The 16,743-nt window shown below is 31.6% G+C and overlaps 3 protein-coding genes across 4 annotated transcripts; 2 read left to right on the forward strand and 1 right to left on the reverse strand.

Annotated features, from left to right (window-relative positions):
- Positions 1-1,001: 1,001 nt before the first annotated feature.
- On the reverse strand, positions 1,002-2,683 carry LOC123201451 (cyclin-dependent protein kinase inhibitor SMR11-like). 2 transcript variants are annotated; one of them, XM_044616964.1, is made up of 2 exons: positions 2,480-2,683; positions 1,002-2,161 (listed from the first exon to the last, which is right to left on the reverse strand). In XM_044616964.1, the coding sequence occupies exon 2, from the start codon at positions 2,044-2,046 to the stop codon at positions 1,294-1,296; it is 753 nt and encodes a 250-aa protein (XP_044472899.1). In that variant the 5' UTR covers positions 2,047-2,161; positions 2,480-2,683; the 3' UTR covers positions 1,002-1,293. The 2 variants fall into 2 exon arrangements, with proteins under 2 accessions (XP_044472899.1, XP_044472898.1); XM_044616963.1 differs by having other exon boundaries at positions 1,002-2,057; positions 2,480-2,682.
- Positions 2,684-6,704: 4,021 nt separating this feature from the next.
- Positions 6,705-7,582, forward strand: LOC123202430 (calcium-binding protein CML42-like). The gene has a single exon (XM_044618368.1). It carries the CDS (start codon positions 6,780-6,782, stop codon positions 7,404-7,406), a length of 627 nt encoding a protein of 208 aa, XP_044474303.1. The 5' UTR covers positions 6,705-6,779; the 3' UTR covers positions 7,407-7,582.
- Positions 7,583-12,575: 4,993 nt separating this feature from the next.
- Positions 12,576-16,031, forward strand: LOC123201637. Its single transcript, XM_044617224.1, has 2 exons — positions 12,576-13,165; positions 15,314-16,031. Exons 1-2 carry the CDS (start codon positions 12,696-12,698, stop codon positions 15,693-15,695), a joined length of 852 nt encoding a protein of 283 aa, XP_044473159.1. The 5' UTR covers positions 12,576-12,695; the 3' UTR covers positions 15,696-16,031.
- The last annotated feature ends 712 nt before the right edge of the window (positions 16,032-16,743 follow it).

Genomic DNA, 16,743 nt, shown 5'->3' on the forward strand with positions numbered 1-16,743 from the left:
TACCTTTCAGTATTGTTCCTATATAAAGGGATGTATAAAATGAAATTAGGCAAATTAGAGTTTGAAAAATAGCTATATAAAGTGTTGTTTGTTTTTATTCTAATTCTTATCTAAACAACTAATTTGTTTAGTGACGAATTTCTACTAATTCTCATAACTTTTTGTTTTTTTTAGAGTCTAGTGGGTCAACTTAACTTCTTGTTTATGACGAAAGTTTTATCAAACAATGGTTATTAGTTCTTTCTTTTTTCCTTTTTGTTTGATCATTGACCCAAACCCCAAAACCATTTTGAAAATCCTTACAAATGTCATCTTAATTAATTATATATACAAACTTTGATTATTAGACCATCACAAGCAAACCTGTGGACAAATTAAAACTAAAAAATTCAGAACAAATCACAGAAAAACTGGTGGTTACCAATAGAAAATGAATCCTGCTTTAGAGCTGTACAATGAACAATTTAGTTAAAACTCATTGATAGTTATGCTAGAATTGGCACCCACTTCGTTTATAGTAAGTCCCATGAGGAGCTTACAAGAGGTTTAAGCTTAACCCAGGAACAACCACTTTAAGATTTCTCTTGCAAATGGTAATGGAAGTATGATTTTTCTTAAAAATAAGATCCTAATATGATTTGTCTAGAGATAAGAATCCTAGTATACAAATACATGATTCTTTTGTAAAAGTGATATAACAGTACATTAACAAAAGTGATAAGATATTGAAATTATATTGACTATGTTAGACTTAATTCTGTTTAAGATGAACCTAGATAAATTGCGGATGTTCTTTCTCTTTACTGTTAAGTATGATTTTTTGTTTTATTGACTCTACAAACTGTTTGGTTTGTTCAAGTTCATCCCTTTAATTATTGCATCCAATGGATAAATTCAGCATATCATCAAGATTCTACATTCTGTCCATCCAAATAAGCAAAAGAGAATCCTAACAAACATATAATTTGATATAAATGCAGAAACAGAGGAGAACACAGACGTTCAGAGAAATTTAACTTGCCAAGTTATAAATAAGACAAATATCAACTATACAATGCTAATTCTATGCTGGAAGCTTGGGCAGAATGAGCCCTTTTCTCTTGAAACAAATTCTCTCATGTTCTCCCAGTGCCACGAGTTATAATTTAGAGAAAAAGAAATAAGGGTTCAAAAGTACAACATGATGAAGTAAAGCAAAAATTAGTCACTGCTGCTAAGTCATCCTCTGAATTGAATCCTCAAGATTGCCCTACTGTCAGCTCAGCCATATCAAAAACTTACAAATCCACTGCATCAGAATTTAAGCTTTCTGCACAATCCTAAATCGATGTTCCTTGATTTTGCTGGGGGCTTCATTGGAGCACCAGGGCAAGTTTTAGCAATTCCATTTAGGCGATGACCTGGAGGTGTCTTGCAATAGTTGGAATCCCACTCAGTATTTGATATTTCAGCAAGAAGGCCCTCAGTCTGCTTTGAAACAATAGCTTCCAAGAGATTATTGTAAACAGATTCAAACATCTCCTCATCTGAAATTGATTCTGCATCATTAACACAAGTATTATCTTCCATCATATTGAAAGAAGATTCAAATTTCAGGCGACGGGCAACACTTGTCCTCATTTGGTACAAATATTTCTTACAGAGGGGAGCCATTGCCATGTTATCAGGACCAGGAGCAAATGGGTCAAAGACAACATCATTTGGTGTCCGGGGACTGCTATCATCAGCACAAGTATCTGGCTCCTCTTTTCTAGAAGTTTTAGCACAGGGGCTGCTATCATCGACAGATGCAACTGGGTTGTCTTGTCTAGCAGTTTTCGCACCAAAGCATGGAACTTTGGTTGATCTCTTCGCTTCAGTGAGCGGTGTCTTACAGTCATATGGAGAATCAGCTATCTCTCTATCAGGAACAGGAGTAATAGGCTCTAAAGAAGCTGAGCCATTAGACATTGCTGATACTTCAACAGCCTCCCCATTACAAGCATCATCCAATTTTTCACAACCTTGACATTGGTCTGACAGGAACACACAATTTACAGAATCCATAATCGAGATAGCTGTTGAAAATGGAAAAATAACCGGAAAGTTCTAAGTAAACCTTGCAATCCTTAATTTTGAGCAGAAATTATCTTCAAACATCAAGGTTTAGAGAAACAAAACCCTAATCAAGAATATGAAAAGTTAGCATTTTTATTTTCACTGAAGTTAAAAAATCGAACTTTCAGAGCGAAATGACACAAAGAAAAATCTGAAACAAAACCCAGAAGCTAGAAATGTAAAAAAAGATTGCATTCAACATTATATTAATAAACCCTAACATTTCAAAGAAATCCCAGATGTCAAAAACCTACAGAAAACAACATTCTGATAACAGAAACTACAGATCCAGGACAACATAAAAAGGCAACTGGGCAACATTTGTGAACAAATTAATCATGAAAAAAATTAAGAAAAGGGAAAGAGGTTGAAAAATAAATACCTGGAAGAAGCAAAAGAGCGGAGCAGACAAGGTTTCAAAGTCCACAGAATTGAAACTGCTGCAACTGAAGAACAAGAGAAAGTAGAAGAGAGCTGTGAGTGTGAAACTGTGAAAGTGAATTTACCCTCCAATCCAACTGAATCTGGCCTTATTATAACAGAACAACTTCGGATATGGACCATTGGATTCCTGCTCAACTCAACTGTTCATCTCCATGATTTAATATATGGAAAATGCTTCTCACTCACGTGCCTCCGACACGTGATGGCGAGTAAAGCCAGGTGGGCGCCGTGTTGGCCCACGTTCCAAATATCAATGCCGTCCTAATTCGCTGTATTTTTTATTGGGAAATTAAAATTTTTAATCTTATTTTAACCCCCACATATATATATATATATATATATATATATATATATATATATATATATATATATATATATATATATATATATCACTTATTTCAAAACTTAAATAAATATATAATAACAATAATTTACTTTCTTAAAATATCTTTCTTAAAATGAAATGATTCATAAAGAGATTCTATTTTTATAATTTTTTCTCTTTTCTTTTTCAATTTTCGAGTAAAGATCTATGTAGAGAGATCATTTTTCTTTTTCTTTGTAATATAATTAAAGAAGATCATTTGACAGAATTTTAATTGGAAAAAATGAAAAACTAACATTTAATTAAAAAAAATTATTAATTATTAAAAATAAATATTGTCGTTACTTGAAAAAAAAAAGTTATTTAAAAAACATCAACTCTTATTTAAAAAAAGAAAAAAAAAAGGGTTGGGACCCCAACCCTTTTTATATGGAAAGCACCACCAACCCTTATTGTAAATAAAAAGGGTTGGGGCGCCAACCCTTTTCATTCCAACCATTTTCCATTTTAAAAAGGGTTGACGTATTTTTATTTTTTAATTTAAAAAAAAAATTGTTTAAAAAGTCTGAACCTCATCCTTTTTAAAAATTTTTTTAAAACATTTTAAATTAAATTTTAATTTAATCCAAATTTAAATTAATTTAATTTGATTAGATTAATTTGAAATTTTGTTCAAACTTAAATTAATATAATAAAAAATAGACAAAAAAATGACAGTGCTAATTTTATAATTTTTTATGTAACTCTTTGTTAAGACAAAAAAACAATACACACACGAGCACTATATTGGAATATACAAACATAAAAAATAAAATAATTGAATGTAATAGAAGAAAACAAAAAAATAAATTCACTGGGGCTCGGGGGGTTGGCGTTAACACCTAACGCCAACCCTGACCGAAATGCCAATGGTTGGCGTTAATGCTAAGGGTTGACGTTAACGCCAACTTGTTCTTCTTCTGAAATTTTTCCTGATCTGCATCTTGATAATTTATAACTATCATTACAACATTAAACAATATTATAACAACTTTAAATAATAGAAACAACATGAAATAATAACATTAAATAATCTAATAACATGAAATCACAATAAAATTAAATTTTTGTCTTTCCTTCCCTTGTGTTCAAATTGAATATTTTATAATGATTTTTTCACTGGTTTTATTGTTCAATCACGTGTTTTCTTCAATTAATATTTTATTTTATTTTTTTCATGTTGTAGAATTGGAATACGCAAACATAAAAAATAAAAAAATTGAATGCAATAGAAGAAAACAGAAAAAAAAAAAATTCACTAGGGCTCGGGGGGTTGGCGTTAACACTTAACGCCAACTCTTGGCGAAAATGCTAAGGGTTGACGGAAACGTTAAGGGTTGGCGTTAACATTAACCTGTTCTTCTTCTGAAATTTTTCCTGATCTGCATCTTGATAATTTATAATTATCATTACAACATTAAATAATATTATAACAACTTTAAATAATAGAAACAACATGAAATAATAGCATTAAACAATCTAACAACATGAAATCACAATAAAATTAAATTTTTGTCTTTCCTTCCCTTGTGTCCAAATTGAATATTTTATAATGATTTTTTCAAGGGTTTTATTGTTCAATCACGTGTTTTCTTCAATTAATATTTTATTTTATTTTTTTCATGTTGTAGGGTTGGAATACGCAAACATAAAAAATAAAAAAATTGAATGCAATAGAAGAAAACAGAAAAAAAAAATTCACTAGGGCTCGGGGGGTTGGCGTTAACACCTAATGCCAACTCTTGGCGGAAATGCTAGACAGAAACGTTAAGGGTTGGCGTTAATGTTAACCTGTTCTTCTTCTGAAATTTTTTCTGATCTGCATCTTGATAATTTATAACTATCATTACAACATTAAACAATATTATAACAACTTTAAATAATAGAAACAACATGAAATAATAACATTAAATAATCTAACAACATGAAATCACAATAAAATTAAATTTTTGTCTTTCCTTCCCTTGTGTCCAAATTGAATATTTTATAATGATTTTTTCACGGGTTTTATTATTCAATCACGTGTTTTCTTCAATTAATATTTTATTTTATTTTTTCATGTTGTAGGGTTGGAATACGCAAATATAAAAAATAAAAAAATTGAATGCAATAGAAGAAAACAGAAAAAAAAATTCACTAGGGCTCGGGGGGTTGGCGTTAACACCTAACGCCAACTCTTGACGGAAACGCTAAGGGTTGACGAAAACATTAAGGGTTGGCGTTAACGCCAACTCGTTCTTCTTCTGGAATTTTTCTTGATCTGCATTTTGGTATTTTATAACCATCACTACAACATTAAACAATATTATAATAACTTTAAACAATAGAAACAACATGAAATAATAATATTAAACAATCTAACAATATGAATCACAATAAAATTAAATTTTCGTCTTTCCCTCCCTTGTGTCCAAATTGAATATTTTATAATGGTTTTTTTATGGGTTTTATTGTTCAATTACGTGTCTTCTTCCATTAATATTTTATTTTATCTTTTTCATATTGTAGGGATTCCTTCCTCAGTTGAGAAAGAAGAAAGAAAAAGTTACAAAAAAAGAGAGAATCTCTGTATGGGACATTTCAAGAGGGGTATTTTAGAGAAATAGATTACTGTTATGATATATTTGTTTAAGCTTTAGAATGAGTGTAATATATGTATACACGGTAAAAAAAAAAAGGCTAAAAATTTTAATTTCCCTTTTTTATTCCAAATCATTGAAGTGACCCAAAAAATTTTCCATTTTCTGTTTCTATTCGTATATCATGTTGAATGACTTTTTATCCTTCAAAGTTTGAAAAATCCATTTTCACCCATATATATTAAATTTGTAATTATTTTTACAAAATTGATGAAAGACAAGAATATCCTTTGTCTTTACATGAAATTAAAAAGCATTTGCCCTCCAAAATTTAGAAATTTTTATCCATCAATGCTTAATATTTATAAAAATTACAAATTAAAAAAAGTTATTGACAAAACTATTTCTCTCTTGCTTTTGTCACCCCTACATAGTTGTCAATCAATTATTTAGCTTTTTGTGATTGTGTGAATGAACTTCCGTTTCCATCGCATTTTCAACCCTACAAAAAACTTTTTGACAACACCTTCTTTGTTTATCATCAATTCAATTTAGACTATCAAATCTAACTTAAATTTGTCGTTGATAAACTCGATTTGATTAGATCTTGCCTTTATCATCAATTTCAAGACTTCTCACCACTCTCCTAAGCCTTAAGTGTGTTCAAATTTTCTTACTCCTCCTAAGTGTTTTTCAACAACTATCAAATAAGAAAAAAAGAAAAATATATAAAGTAATTTGTGTAAAAATGTAAATTTTTATACTTTTAAAGGTATAAGTAATATTAACTCTGTTATATAATATGTAAACGGAAAACAAAACAACCATTGACCATTAAAACTAATGTATGATTTTGACAAATAAGCGGGGAAAAATCCGTTAAAACTTGAAAGATGATAATTGTGATTTCATCAAAGTTTGGTGGGAAATAGTTAATTGATCCATACAGTATGCACCATCATCGTCTTCCAAACCCTAACCACTGAACCAACGAAGATGAAGGGTCCAGTCAACTAATAGCTGCCATGCCATTACGAAAATTCAAAGTTCTAAAGAAGTCGTGCGATGCTCACATTAGGAGAAGAAAGGACCCAAAAAAAGAAAAGGTCTCATGGTTGGCCCTCCTTCAATATTGCTTAAACCCTTGTCAGTCACCTCGTCAAATGCGTTTTGTCTTTCATATTATAGGTTCTCAGCTGGCCATTCTCATCAAGAATTCCTATATTATAATTCACTTTCTTTCCCCCAACTGGCTCGGCTAGCTGCTTGAACAACGTCAAAGAGACAACGTAAAAATGGAGGAAGTAGATGCAGCAGCCTCCACGGAGAGACAAGAATGGAATCGAAGTTTAAGCAGAAAGGCTTCATCTTCATCGTTTCGTCTACGGACGTCACCAAGTCTCAACTCTCTCCGTCTCTGTCGTATCTTTGACATTTTTGACAAGAATGGCGACGGTATGATCACCGTTGAAGAGCTCCATAAGGCCATTAGCCTTCTGGGTTTAGACGCTGACTTACCCGAGTTAGAATCCCTCGTTGCTTCATATATAGAACCGGGCAACGACGGGCTTAAGTTTGAAGATTTTGTAAGGCTTCACCATTCCTTGGATGAGACATTGTTTAGATGGGAAGAAGAAGAAGAAGATAGTGAAGATAAGAGTGAGAGGACGAGCGGCGAAGCGAAGATGTCGCAGGAGGAGTCTGATTTAGCAGAGGCGTTTAAGGTGTTTGATGAAGACGGAGATGGGTTCATTTCTGCAGATGAATTGCAGGTAGTTTTGGGGAAACTAGGATTCTCTGAAGGGAATGAGTTTGCAAAAGTTCAACAAATGATCATGTCCGTTGACCGAAACGACGATGGTCGAGTTGATTTCTGTGAGTTCAAGAACATGATGCAGGGTGTTCTTGTTCGGAGTTCTTAATTTGTTGTTGATGATTCTGTCTCTCTCTCTCAGTTATTTGCTTCGTAAGATCGTTGTTGTTGTTGTTAATGGTGATCTGATTTTGAGTTTTGTAATTGAAAATCATCTCATTGCCATTGATGGATGATCTTGTGTATGTGTCATTTCATTGCAAATGATAAATTTTTGGTGACCAACCAATGTACATGATACAGAGTTTGCTAAAGTTAAATATGGTAGCAAGCAACAATTAAAAATTTCATTAGACTCGGATGTCTACTCCATTGGAAAATCAAAGTAAATTAAAGAACAAATCATAAAATAAAATTTAAATATAATTATAATGATTTATTACTATTTTAATTGAACTAAAAGAAAATACGTATAATATCTCTATTAGGAACGAAAACAGCGCATTCATGTGGTTTGATTAGCTGCTCGGGGAGAGTGCTACAATGAGAGGATGTTATTAATCATTATGAGAGAGTGTACTGACATGATGATATATTATTTGTGTATTCAAATTGTATATTAAATATATATAAGTATAGTTTTATTATATTATAAAATACTTAACATATTATAATGAATTATAGGCCATAGAAGAACTCTACACAGAAGGCTGAGAAAAGTCGAGATAAATCCTTGCTAACTTAACAAATTTAAGACACTGTAACAACCCTGGTCCAACAACCTGATCTACTGTTAAGATATTGTTCACTTTGGACACACAGTCCATAATGAGTTTGTAACCTAAAACGCGTCTTAACAGTTAAGGAGCTCACAAGCTATTTAACCAATCAAATTCTCGCACCATTAACCAATATGAGATACATAGACAGACCCAACATCTCTCCTCTGCTTTGTTGATGTGGGATTCACCTAAGGGTGTCATAGACACAATCTGAACGTAGCGGATAGAGCAGCAAGGAAGAAGAAGGTCAAAATGGAAGTTAAGGTACTAAATTTATATCGTTTATGATCCTGTATCCTAAAGTCAAATTTCTATGTGTGCTAGTTGGACTTGACACCCACTTTGAATTGAACAATGTTATGTATACCCACTTTTTGATACACAAATACATACATACATAATATATCATCATATGATTAGATGTTATTTTATCCTAAATTTAAAATCACTCAATTATTTGGTGATACACATTAAATGTGTATCTATTTATATATACAAAATAGATATACATAATTTTATTACTTTGTATATATCATTTATCCACATGTAAAATAGTAACTTCCATCTAATTAGTCTCAGTCGTGGTTTTATCCTTAATGTAATTATTTAGAAAGTTAATGATTAGAACTTAATTATGAGTTTGTAACTGGTAACACTATAATCTTTTTCTTAAATCATATAAATATGAATGATTATCAAGGGAACATGACATATACAAAAAAAAAAAAGCTAGATATCTCTCCTACACTTAAGATGAGTCATGTTCTATTCTAAGTTCGGTGACAAGGGCTTTTGAACAATCCCTCTTTTGAGAGCTATGTTAAAAAACCATTTTGTGTCCAATTATTTCTCTCTACACCCATCATATTGGATATGAGAATTCATTATCAAATCTCGTCATTATTATAGTTTATTTTGTATAAGGTTCTGAATTGTGTACATCAATTCATAACGAAAAATCTCATAAAACACACATGCACACACACACACACACATATATATCCACTCGAGTAATATTATGTATATATATTTTTGATATATAATTTATGTATACAGATGATATGTTATCGTATGATTGAGTGTTACTTTATCTTTAATTTAAAATTACTTAATCACATGATGATATATCATCTGTTTACATAAATTATATGTAAAAAATATGTACATATAATTTTATTGATGTCAACTCTACCTGCTAGGGCTTCACCAATTTGTGACACCTCTTTGGTGGGTAATTGAATCGAAAACATTGATCATATATGCTTATAAATTTTATAATGTGTAATCAAGTGGAGATCAGCGCATTCAAATTCAGACTTTTAAGTCAATGGCTTAAACTGTAAAACCACGGATTATTGTTTTTATTAATTAGATCTTCAAAGAGCATAAAATAAATTTAATCCCCCAATTTGAGGCGAATGGTCATTTGATTTCAATGTACTAATTGTTTGACTGGAAAAATGGTCTCAAAACAATTGAAAAATCTATACCAGTATTTGCCAGCACGATAAACGTCATTCCCACCCCCCTCATTTCCAGGGTTTGATTGGATCGGTTTCACAAAATTCATGGGTTAGGCATCATTCATGAGAGACAGGATGCCCCTTTTGGGTTCCAGTGCCTGCGGATGACATCCTTGCCCTCTGACTACAACCACGCCGCATGCTTCAACATTAAAATATGGCCAAGGGACTTATTCCCACCCAAACTTTGGCTCAAACCCAATACACACCTGCAGGGTTTCAAAAAACCTATACACCCACCTATTATCTAATTTCTGTTGAAATTTTTTATTATGATCAAATATAAAATGATTATTTAATCAGTAATATTAAAAAATATAAAAGTTTGTCATTTTTCTCAATTGGTTTGGAAAACTAATAATTTATTCTAAGGATTAAATTTTGAAAAATTATATTTCCCCCTCAGGGTTTCAAAATCTTCCTTTCATTTTCTTGTGACTGGCTCTAGTCAAGTCATCTTCATTCTTCGTTGCCAATGATGGATGATAGCACCTCATTGATGTATTCCGGCCACGAAGGCAACTCAAACGATGAAGGATCTGTCTGGATAATGAATCGTTTGATTTGTCTTCATCTAAATGACAACGAAGATAAATTCTCTTCGTTGGTGTTTGGACGAAGACGAATAAGTTCATCTTCGTCTTAGCCATTGTCTAGACGGAGACAAATCAGATGATTTATCTTTTGGACGACGAATCCTTCATCGTCCGAGCTACCTTTGTCGTCGGATTGGGTCAATGAGGTGCTATTGTCCATTGTCAACAGCAAAAAAGAAGATGGCTCGGCTAGAACCGATCACCAAAAATGGAAGGAAGATTTGAAAGCCTTAGGAAAAAAATGTAATTTTTCAAAACTCAATCCTAGAGAGAAATTGTTAGTTTTCTAAATCAAGAGGGAAAAATAATATAAACTTTTTAGTTTGTAGGGTTTAATAGTAAAATGATGATTTTACCTTCTATAACTAACGGTTTTGATTAAATTTAATCACCTATGGTGTGCGTTTTAGTTTTTGAAAGCCTATGGGAGTGCGTTTAAGAGTAGGCTAAACGTTGGGTACCTTAAAATATTTGAATTAGCAGACAAATTAAGTGATTGGAGTTTTGTTCTTCGACTATAAAGACATGGGTGACGGGTCCAAGTAGGAGTTCTACTTTGAACTTTGAAGTTCTCTTAATCAAACTTGTTTGGAATTTTTGGTCAATAATTGTTCAGCCCTGTATAAGAAGGCATTTTTGGTCAATAAATGTTACGTCGAATAATATGGGTGAAAGAAGTGCGGTTAAAATCAAGTCAATAATTTTATAATAAAATTATATGTATCCATTTTGAATATATAAATAAGTATATATTTAATATATATTATTAAGTGATTAATGATTTTAAATAAGGATAAAATAATATTCAATCATATGATGATACATATCAGATATTTATTTATTTGTGTATTCAAAATAGGTACACATAATATTATTTATAGTTTTATTATAGATTAAATATGATTTAATGGTATATGACCGATTGAATTTCAAAGATAAAAGAAAATTTTCAAAAGGTCTTGTGAATGATTTAAGTGTTTACATTCAAAACCCGCGTATAATTGATACAATATTTAAAGATTCTTAATTTAAATATGATTATAAATATTTATGTTTATTCTATATATACGAAATAAAATACAAAGGAAATCTCATGGATATATGTAGTTTTATCTACGGTCTCCTTAATAGTATTTTTACTTACGTTTTATATAATTTTGTGAATATATAGTGTCTTATTGTTGTTCTTGTAGTTTGTTGGCTTCGGATGTTACTCCATATGTTCGATGAGGGAAAAGGTTTTTAGTTTTTACTTTTACTTCGTAACAAAACCATTGAACCTTAATGTATCTTAATGTATCAAACTATTATATTTTTTTTTTATTGAAATGAGTGAAATATATATTTTTCCATTGAATAGATTGAAATTGAACTTTCGAAAATTTTAAATGATGGAATAACTTCAAATTTTCTTATTGAAAAAACTAAATTTTTATTTATTTCTTATTGATAATACCAAAATAAAACAAAACAAATAATCAATTTACTTTTAAAATAAAATAAAATAAAATAAAAAATACCAATTGTATTTGGTCAATACCTTTAATAAGAAGTTTGGATTCTCTTTTAAGGAAAATTTGAAAAAATTCAATAAAAAACTTTGAGAGTTTAGCTATTTCAATAATAAAAAAAAATAGGTATTTTTTATTGAAAAAATGTTATAGTTCAACATCTATAGGTGTTAATATCCATTTTTTTTTAAAAAGCAAAATTATTAGTTCCGTCAATAATTTTTAAAAAAAGTCTAAAAGTGAAAGTTCCATTACCAGTATTATTTTCTTTTTTTGATAATTAGAGATTCTGTCTTGTATTAATTGAATAGATAAACTCTAAATACAGTAATCGGATAAAGAGACTTAAACCCAAATTTCTTTTAAAATTTTTTTAATTTTTTTAATTTTTTTTAATACCATTTGTCACAGGGGTGTTCCTCGTACCCTGTGCGGCATCCTCGAGGTGCAGGCTTGTCTCGAGGATCAGCCTTGCATGCGTCCACATAGTGGCATCGAATCACTGGTTTCGTCCTGCCTTGGACTCATCAAGAGAGCGGCTCCAGCTCCCGACCAGTTTGTGCGGGGTTGGCCTAGTCCCCCCTTCAATGCCGGGTGAGTAGCATTGCGCACGCCCCGTGGTTGGAGCACTCCCAATAGCACATATTGCTTTCCGAACCCAATGATCACGCATACTCATTCTTAAGATTGCCATCACCTCATAGCTGCCCAAAGCCCTGCCACGACTCCCAACCTGAGCCCGTGACAAACCTTCGATAGGGGCATTATTAAGTGTTGTTATTCCAAAGAAGAATAAAACTTTGGTTTAGCCATTGCCCATTGCCCATGTATGACATTGACAACAAATCCCATGTGGTTTTATTTCTTTTACATATAAACAACTCAATAATATCTCATCCAAAATATCCATTTTTTGTCTCCACCTTCTTCCTCCTATTAATTCGCTTCATCACTTTGCTTCTTTCTTCGTCGCTCCATATTCAACCATGGAGCAAAGTATCATGAATCGAGACCCGGAACTGGAAGCCAGTTTCTCTTTCAGTGGTCAAAATTTTAGCCCCGCCATGGCTGGCTCCGGTGATGAGGAGGATGATGACGATGACCAGTACATCGAGATAGCTCTTGAAAGACCTGTTAATGGAGATAATCCTGATGCTGGGTCTAATCAGTCGGAGCTCCGTTTATCGTTTTCGTCTTCTTCCATTCCTTTTCTTCGACTACCCAACTGCGGTTTGGCTTGTGCTAATACTGTCACTGACTTCTCCGACGCCGTGACGACTCGTTTATCGACGTCGTCATCGGCAACATCCGCCTCGAGTTTGAGCCTTTCTTCGGCGGACGGGCGACGGAGGACGAGAGAACCAAATGTCAAAGCTCAAAAGACTATCAAAAGGAGGCTATTGAATTCATTGCTGTCAAATCAGGAAGCTTCATCTGAGATGGTCAACAAGACCAGGTAAATCAATTACCGTCCATGTCCAATTTTTTTCTTTACTTAAAATACGGTGGTTGCATAACTGTCAGAATTTGACCAAAACAATATTTCGAGTACATACTTTGGGATCACAATTTCAATATATACATAATATATTATTATATAAGTAGGTAATATTTTATTTTTAATTTAAAATTTTTAATTATATAATAATATATTATTTATATATTTAAATTATATAAAAAAGGTTTTAAAAAAATAAATTCTACCAGTCATCTATTTTTATTAATAGCTTTTGATTAAGTGAAATGATAGAAAAGTTATTTTACGTATAGTTTTCTATGTCTCTCCTTTTCTCCTTATTTTTTTTATTTTCCCTTTAAAAACTTTAGGAGGCAAATGCAATTTACAAACATATTAGGGAGCATTAATGAAAATTTTAAAGGGTTTTAGAAATTTAAAAAAAGTTTAGAGGTATTTTTAAAATTTTAAAAAATTGAATGTACTCTTCAATAGTTTAAAAAATGATAGTTATACCTTAAAAAACTGATCAAAATGAAATCTTTTAAAATTTATTATAGTTAAAATATTTTGGGTGTCAAGGGGGTTATGTCGATCCGCAACACAACCTAAATTCTCTTATTTTGGCATGACCCTTAGGGCTTCGCTTATTATTGTAGTAGATTGTGTTAGATTCATAAAAAATAATTAAAAATTAAAATATTATAAATTGTTACATCGACATGTAAAAGCATGCAAGCCCACCTGTTAAGGCCCGATATGACATGACCTTAGAGGTTTTAGGTTATGTCATGAGCCCTCTTAATTTGGTGGGCCAAATAGATCTGTATTGTAGCAAACCTTGACACAACTTAACCCGATAGTACAACGGATCATACTAAAACTAATCTAATATAACTTGACACAATCCATTGCTATGTCTAATCTAAATAATAAATTTTAATTAGATAAAAATATAGTGATAATTTGATATTTATATTATAATTAAGTGTTAATAATAATTTGTAATTTTAATAAAAAGGATAAATAAATTATTTTTAGGAATTTAACAAATTCATAGACAAAAATAGATAACGGGTGGGAATTTGAAATTTTAAAGTATAAAAATGGGAGAGTTTGTCATTTCATAAGACGTTGGGTGGGAAATAGATTGATACTTGATTGAGGCATATGCTTCACATGATATAGTTTTTAAAGTTCATCTTTAACCAATGGTCAAACTGTTGTTCAGGGTTTCAAAAATGACAGCTAGTTGTTGTTGTACCCAATCAAAACCCCAAGTTTACACTATGTCTTCTACTTGTATCATAATTCATGAAATTTATTGGAGTATTATAATTGATCACATTAAACTATTTAATTAATTGATTTTAATTAAATCAAAATTATAATTAATATTAAATTATAATAAAAAAATTTCTAACAATAGTTGTCATTCTCCTTGCTTAGGGATGGATACGGATTAGACTGAGTTTAAACATCTTTTGATTTGAGTTCAATTAAAATAGAAAATAATTTGATTCGAGCTCAGTTTGATTCGATTTTGGTTCAATTTCGTAACTCGAATCAGTAGTTCTAATTAGTAGCTTAGTTCAGCTTGAATTGATAATTCGAATTTATTGTTCGGATTCATAACTCAAATTCATGGGTCATTGACAAAATGACTTTATTTTATCGAAATAATAATACAAAAATTTGATTTGAGTGGAACTAAGCCACAAATTCCAACCGTCAATTCGAATTATGAATTCGAGCTGAAACAAGCTACTAATTAGAACTATTGATTCGAACTGAATCGAGTCAAACACCTCCTTGCTCCAGTTTGGCTTGATTTAAAAAAGAAGTCAAATCTTTTTATTCGAGTTTGATTCAAATTTGAACCAAACTAATCAAGCTGAGTCCGCTCAGATCTTATCCAAGCCTATCATTGGTTGTAAATAATTGTTGTTTTGTGAGTCAGCGCTATCCAAATCGATACTAATGAAATTAGTGGACACGTCTTTGGGATGATTTCTTGTGTTCTCGAGCTTGTGCTATCCTCCATTCCTGAGGACGAGGTTAGGATGTATTGGCTCGGTTTTGTGCAGTGTTTATACTTATACTTACCCCAAAAAAAAAAAAAAAGTGATCGATATTCATAACGTATAGGAAAGGAACGACAAATGACGGTGGAGCCCTGATGAAATTTTTGATCAAGTGTCGATCTATGAACATTCAAGCAATATTAGCATCTTTCATGAAGCCATACCAGTTCATTTATTCTTCTCATCATAGTAATACTAGTAGTAGCAGTGGAAAGAAGACGAAGATGAACAGAGCGAGTCAAAGTTTGAAGAAGCCATTTGATATGAATTTGGATGCGATGAGAGGAGTTTTAGAGGCAATGAGTTCAAGGCTTAGTAGTAAAGATAGAAAAACAAAGAACTCTCCAAGCGCGACAAAATCCTCCATACAACAAGGATGTCAAGTTGAGAATAACTCCATTCAAGCCGCCATTGCTCACTGTAAGAGATCATTTGGCCAAGAATAAACCTATGGAGGCAACAAGAAACTACTTGATAGATAGACAAGAAGAGAGGGGGTAAAAAAAAACAAGACCCTTAAACTTGATAGACAACAAGTTGTTGGGAAAGACTGAAATTTGTTAAAAGGAAATTCTTGCTTAACGAAACGAAGGTGATTGGAGGAGGAAATGATTCTTGTACACAAAATGGCGTTGAGAAATTTGTAGGCACGAACTTAAAATGCCGAAGAATTGCCTTCACGGTCAAGACCTGTGGGAACTTTTTGTGAGTGTTAATTCAACAATTCAAGATGATACTTTTGTGCACTGTAGTTAAATCGTATATCATATTGTATATCAAGAATTTAAATTTTTATATTATGTATCGCGTATTGTGTTGTATTATATGATACACCTTTTAAATAATAAAATATTAAAAAATTATAATTCACAGTTATCATTTTAAAAAATATCACAAACACTCTAAAAAATTAAAATTTTTTATATACATCCCTATTATATTGTTATTATTTTTTTAAATTTATTGATCCGTATCAATAAGACTTATTGTATTGTATGATAAGTTCACTATATTGTATTAAATCGATATATTTTATGATATATAAATTTTTCACCAGTATTTTATCTAGACATGACAAATGGGTCAGGTTGCCTCAAAGCACGAAAAAGGCCTGATATGATACTACAATAGATGAGTGCTAGGCCCACGTGCTTTCAAGGTTGGACCTTGGGCCTAGGCATTAGGCTTGTAGGATGGCTCAACCCAACCTGGGAATTGTTCACTTCACTTAATTTAAAAAAATTAAAAAATTTTAAAGTCTATGCTGTGACAGGTGAAATACCAACTAGTGAAAATGGGATAACCACATATTCGACAAAGATAAAAAGGAAACAAAAGTCTATGATGTAAAATCACTTTGATCAAATACAGAAAACGATTGGAGGAAAAATAATTCATCAAACAGTGTGCAAACACTGCGGTTCATGTTTAATAAGTGGAAGTTCGGGTGGTATAGGACATCTTCACCAACATATTACTGCTTATTATAAAAAA

This window comes from Mangifera indica, chromosome 18 (assembly GCF_011075055.1).
Source record: "Mangifera indica cultivar Alphonso chromosome 18, CATAS_Mindica_2.1, whole genome shotgun sequence".
In the NCBI taxonomy this organism is placed as follows: domain Eukaryota; kingdom Viridiplantae; phylum Streptophyta; class Magnoliopsida; order Sapindales; family Anacardiaceae; genus Mangifera; species Mangifera indica.

What these genes read in the sequence shown, in the direction of transcription:
- LOC123201451 (XM_044616964.1), bottom strand. Translation starts at nt 2,046, where the DNA reads ATGGATTCTGTAAATTGTGTGTTCCTGTCAGACCAATGTCAAGGTTGT.
- LOC123202430 (XM_044618368.1), top strand. Translation starts at nt 6,780, where the DNA reads ATGGAGGAAGTAGATGCAGCAGCCTCCACGGAGAGACAAGAATGGAAT.
- LOC123201637 (XM_044617224.1), top strand. Translation starts at nt 12,696, where the DNA reads ATGGAGCAAAGTATCATGAATCGAGACCCGGAACTGGAAGCCAGTTTC. An exon ending in GAGATGGTCAACAAGACCAG is followed by an intron (nt 13,166 to 15,313) that starts GTAAATCAATTA and finishes CATAACGTATAG; the next exon opens with GAAAGGAACGACAAATGACG.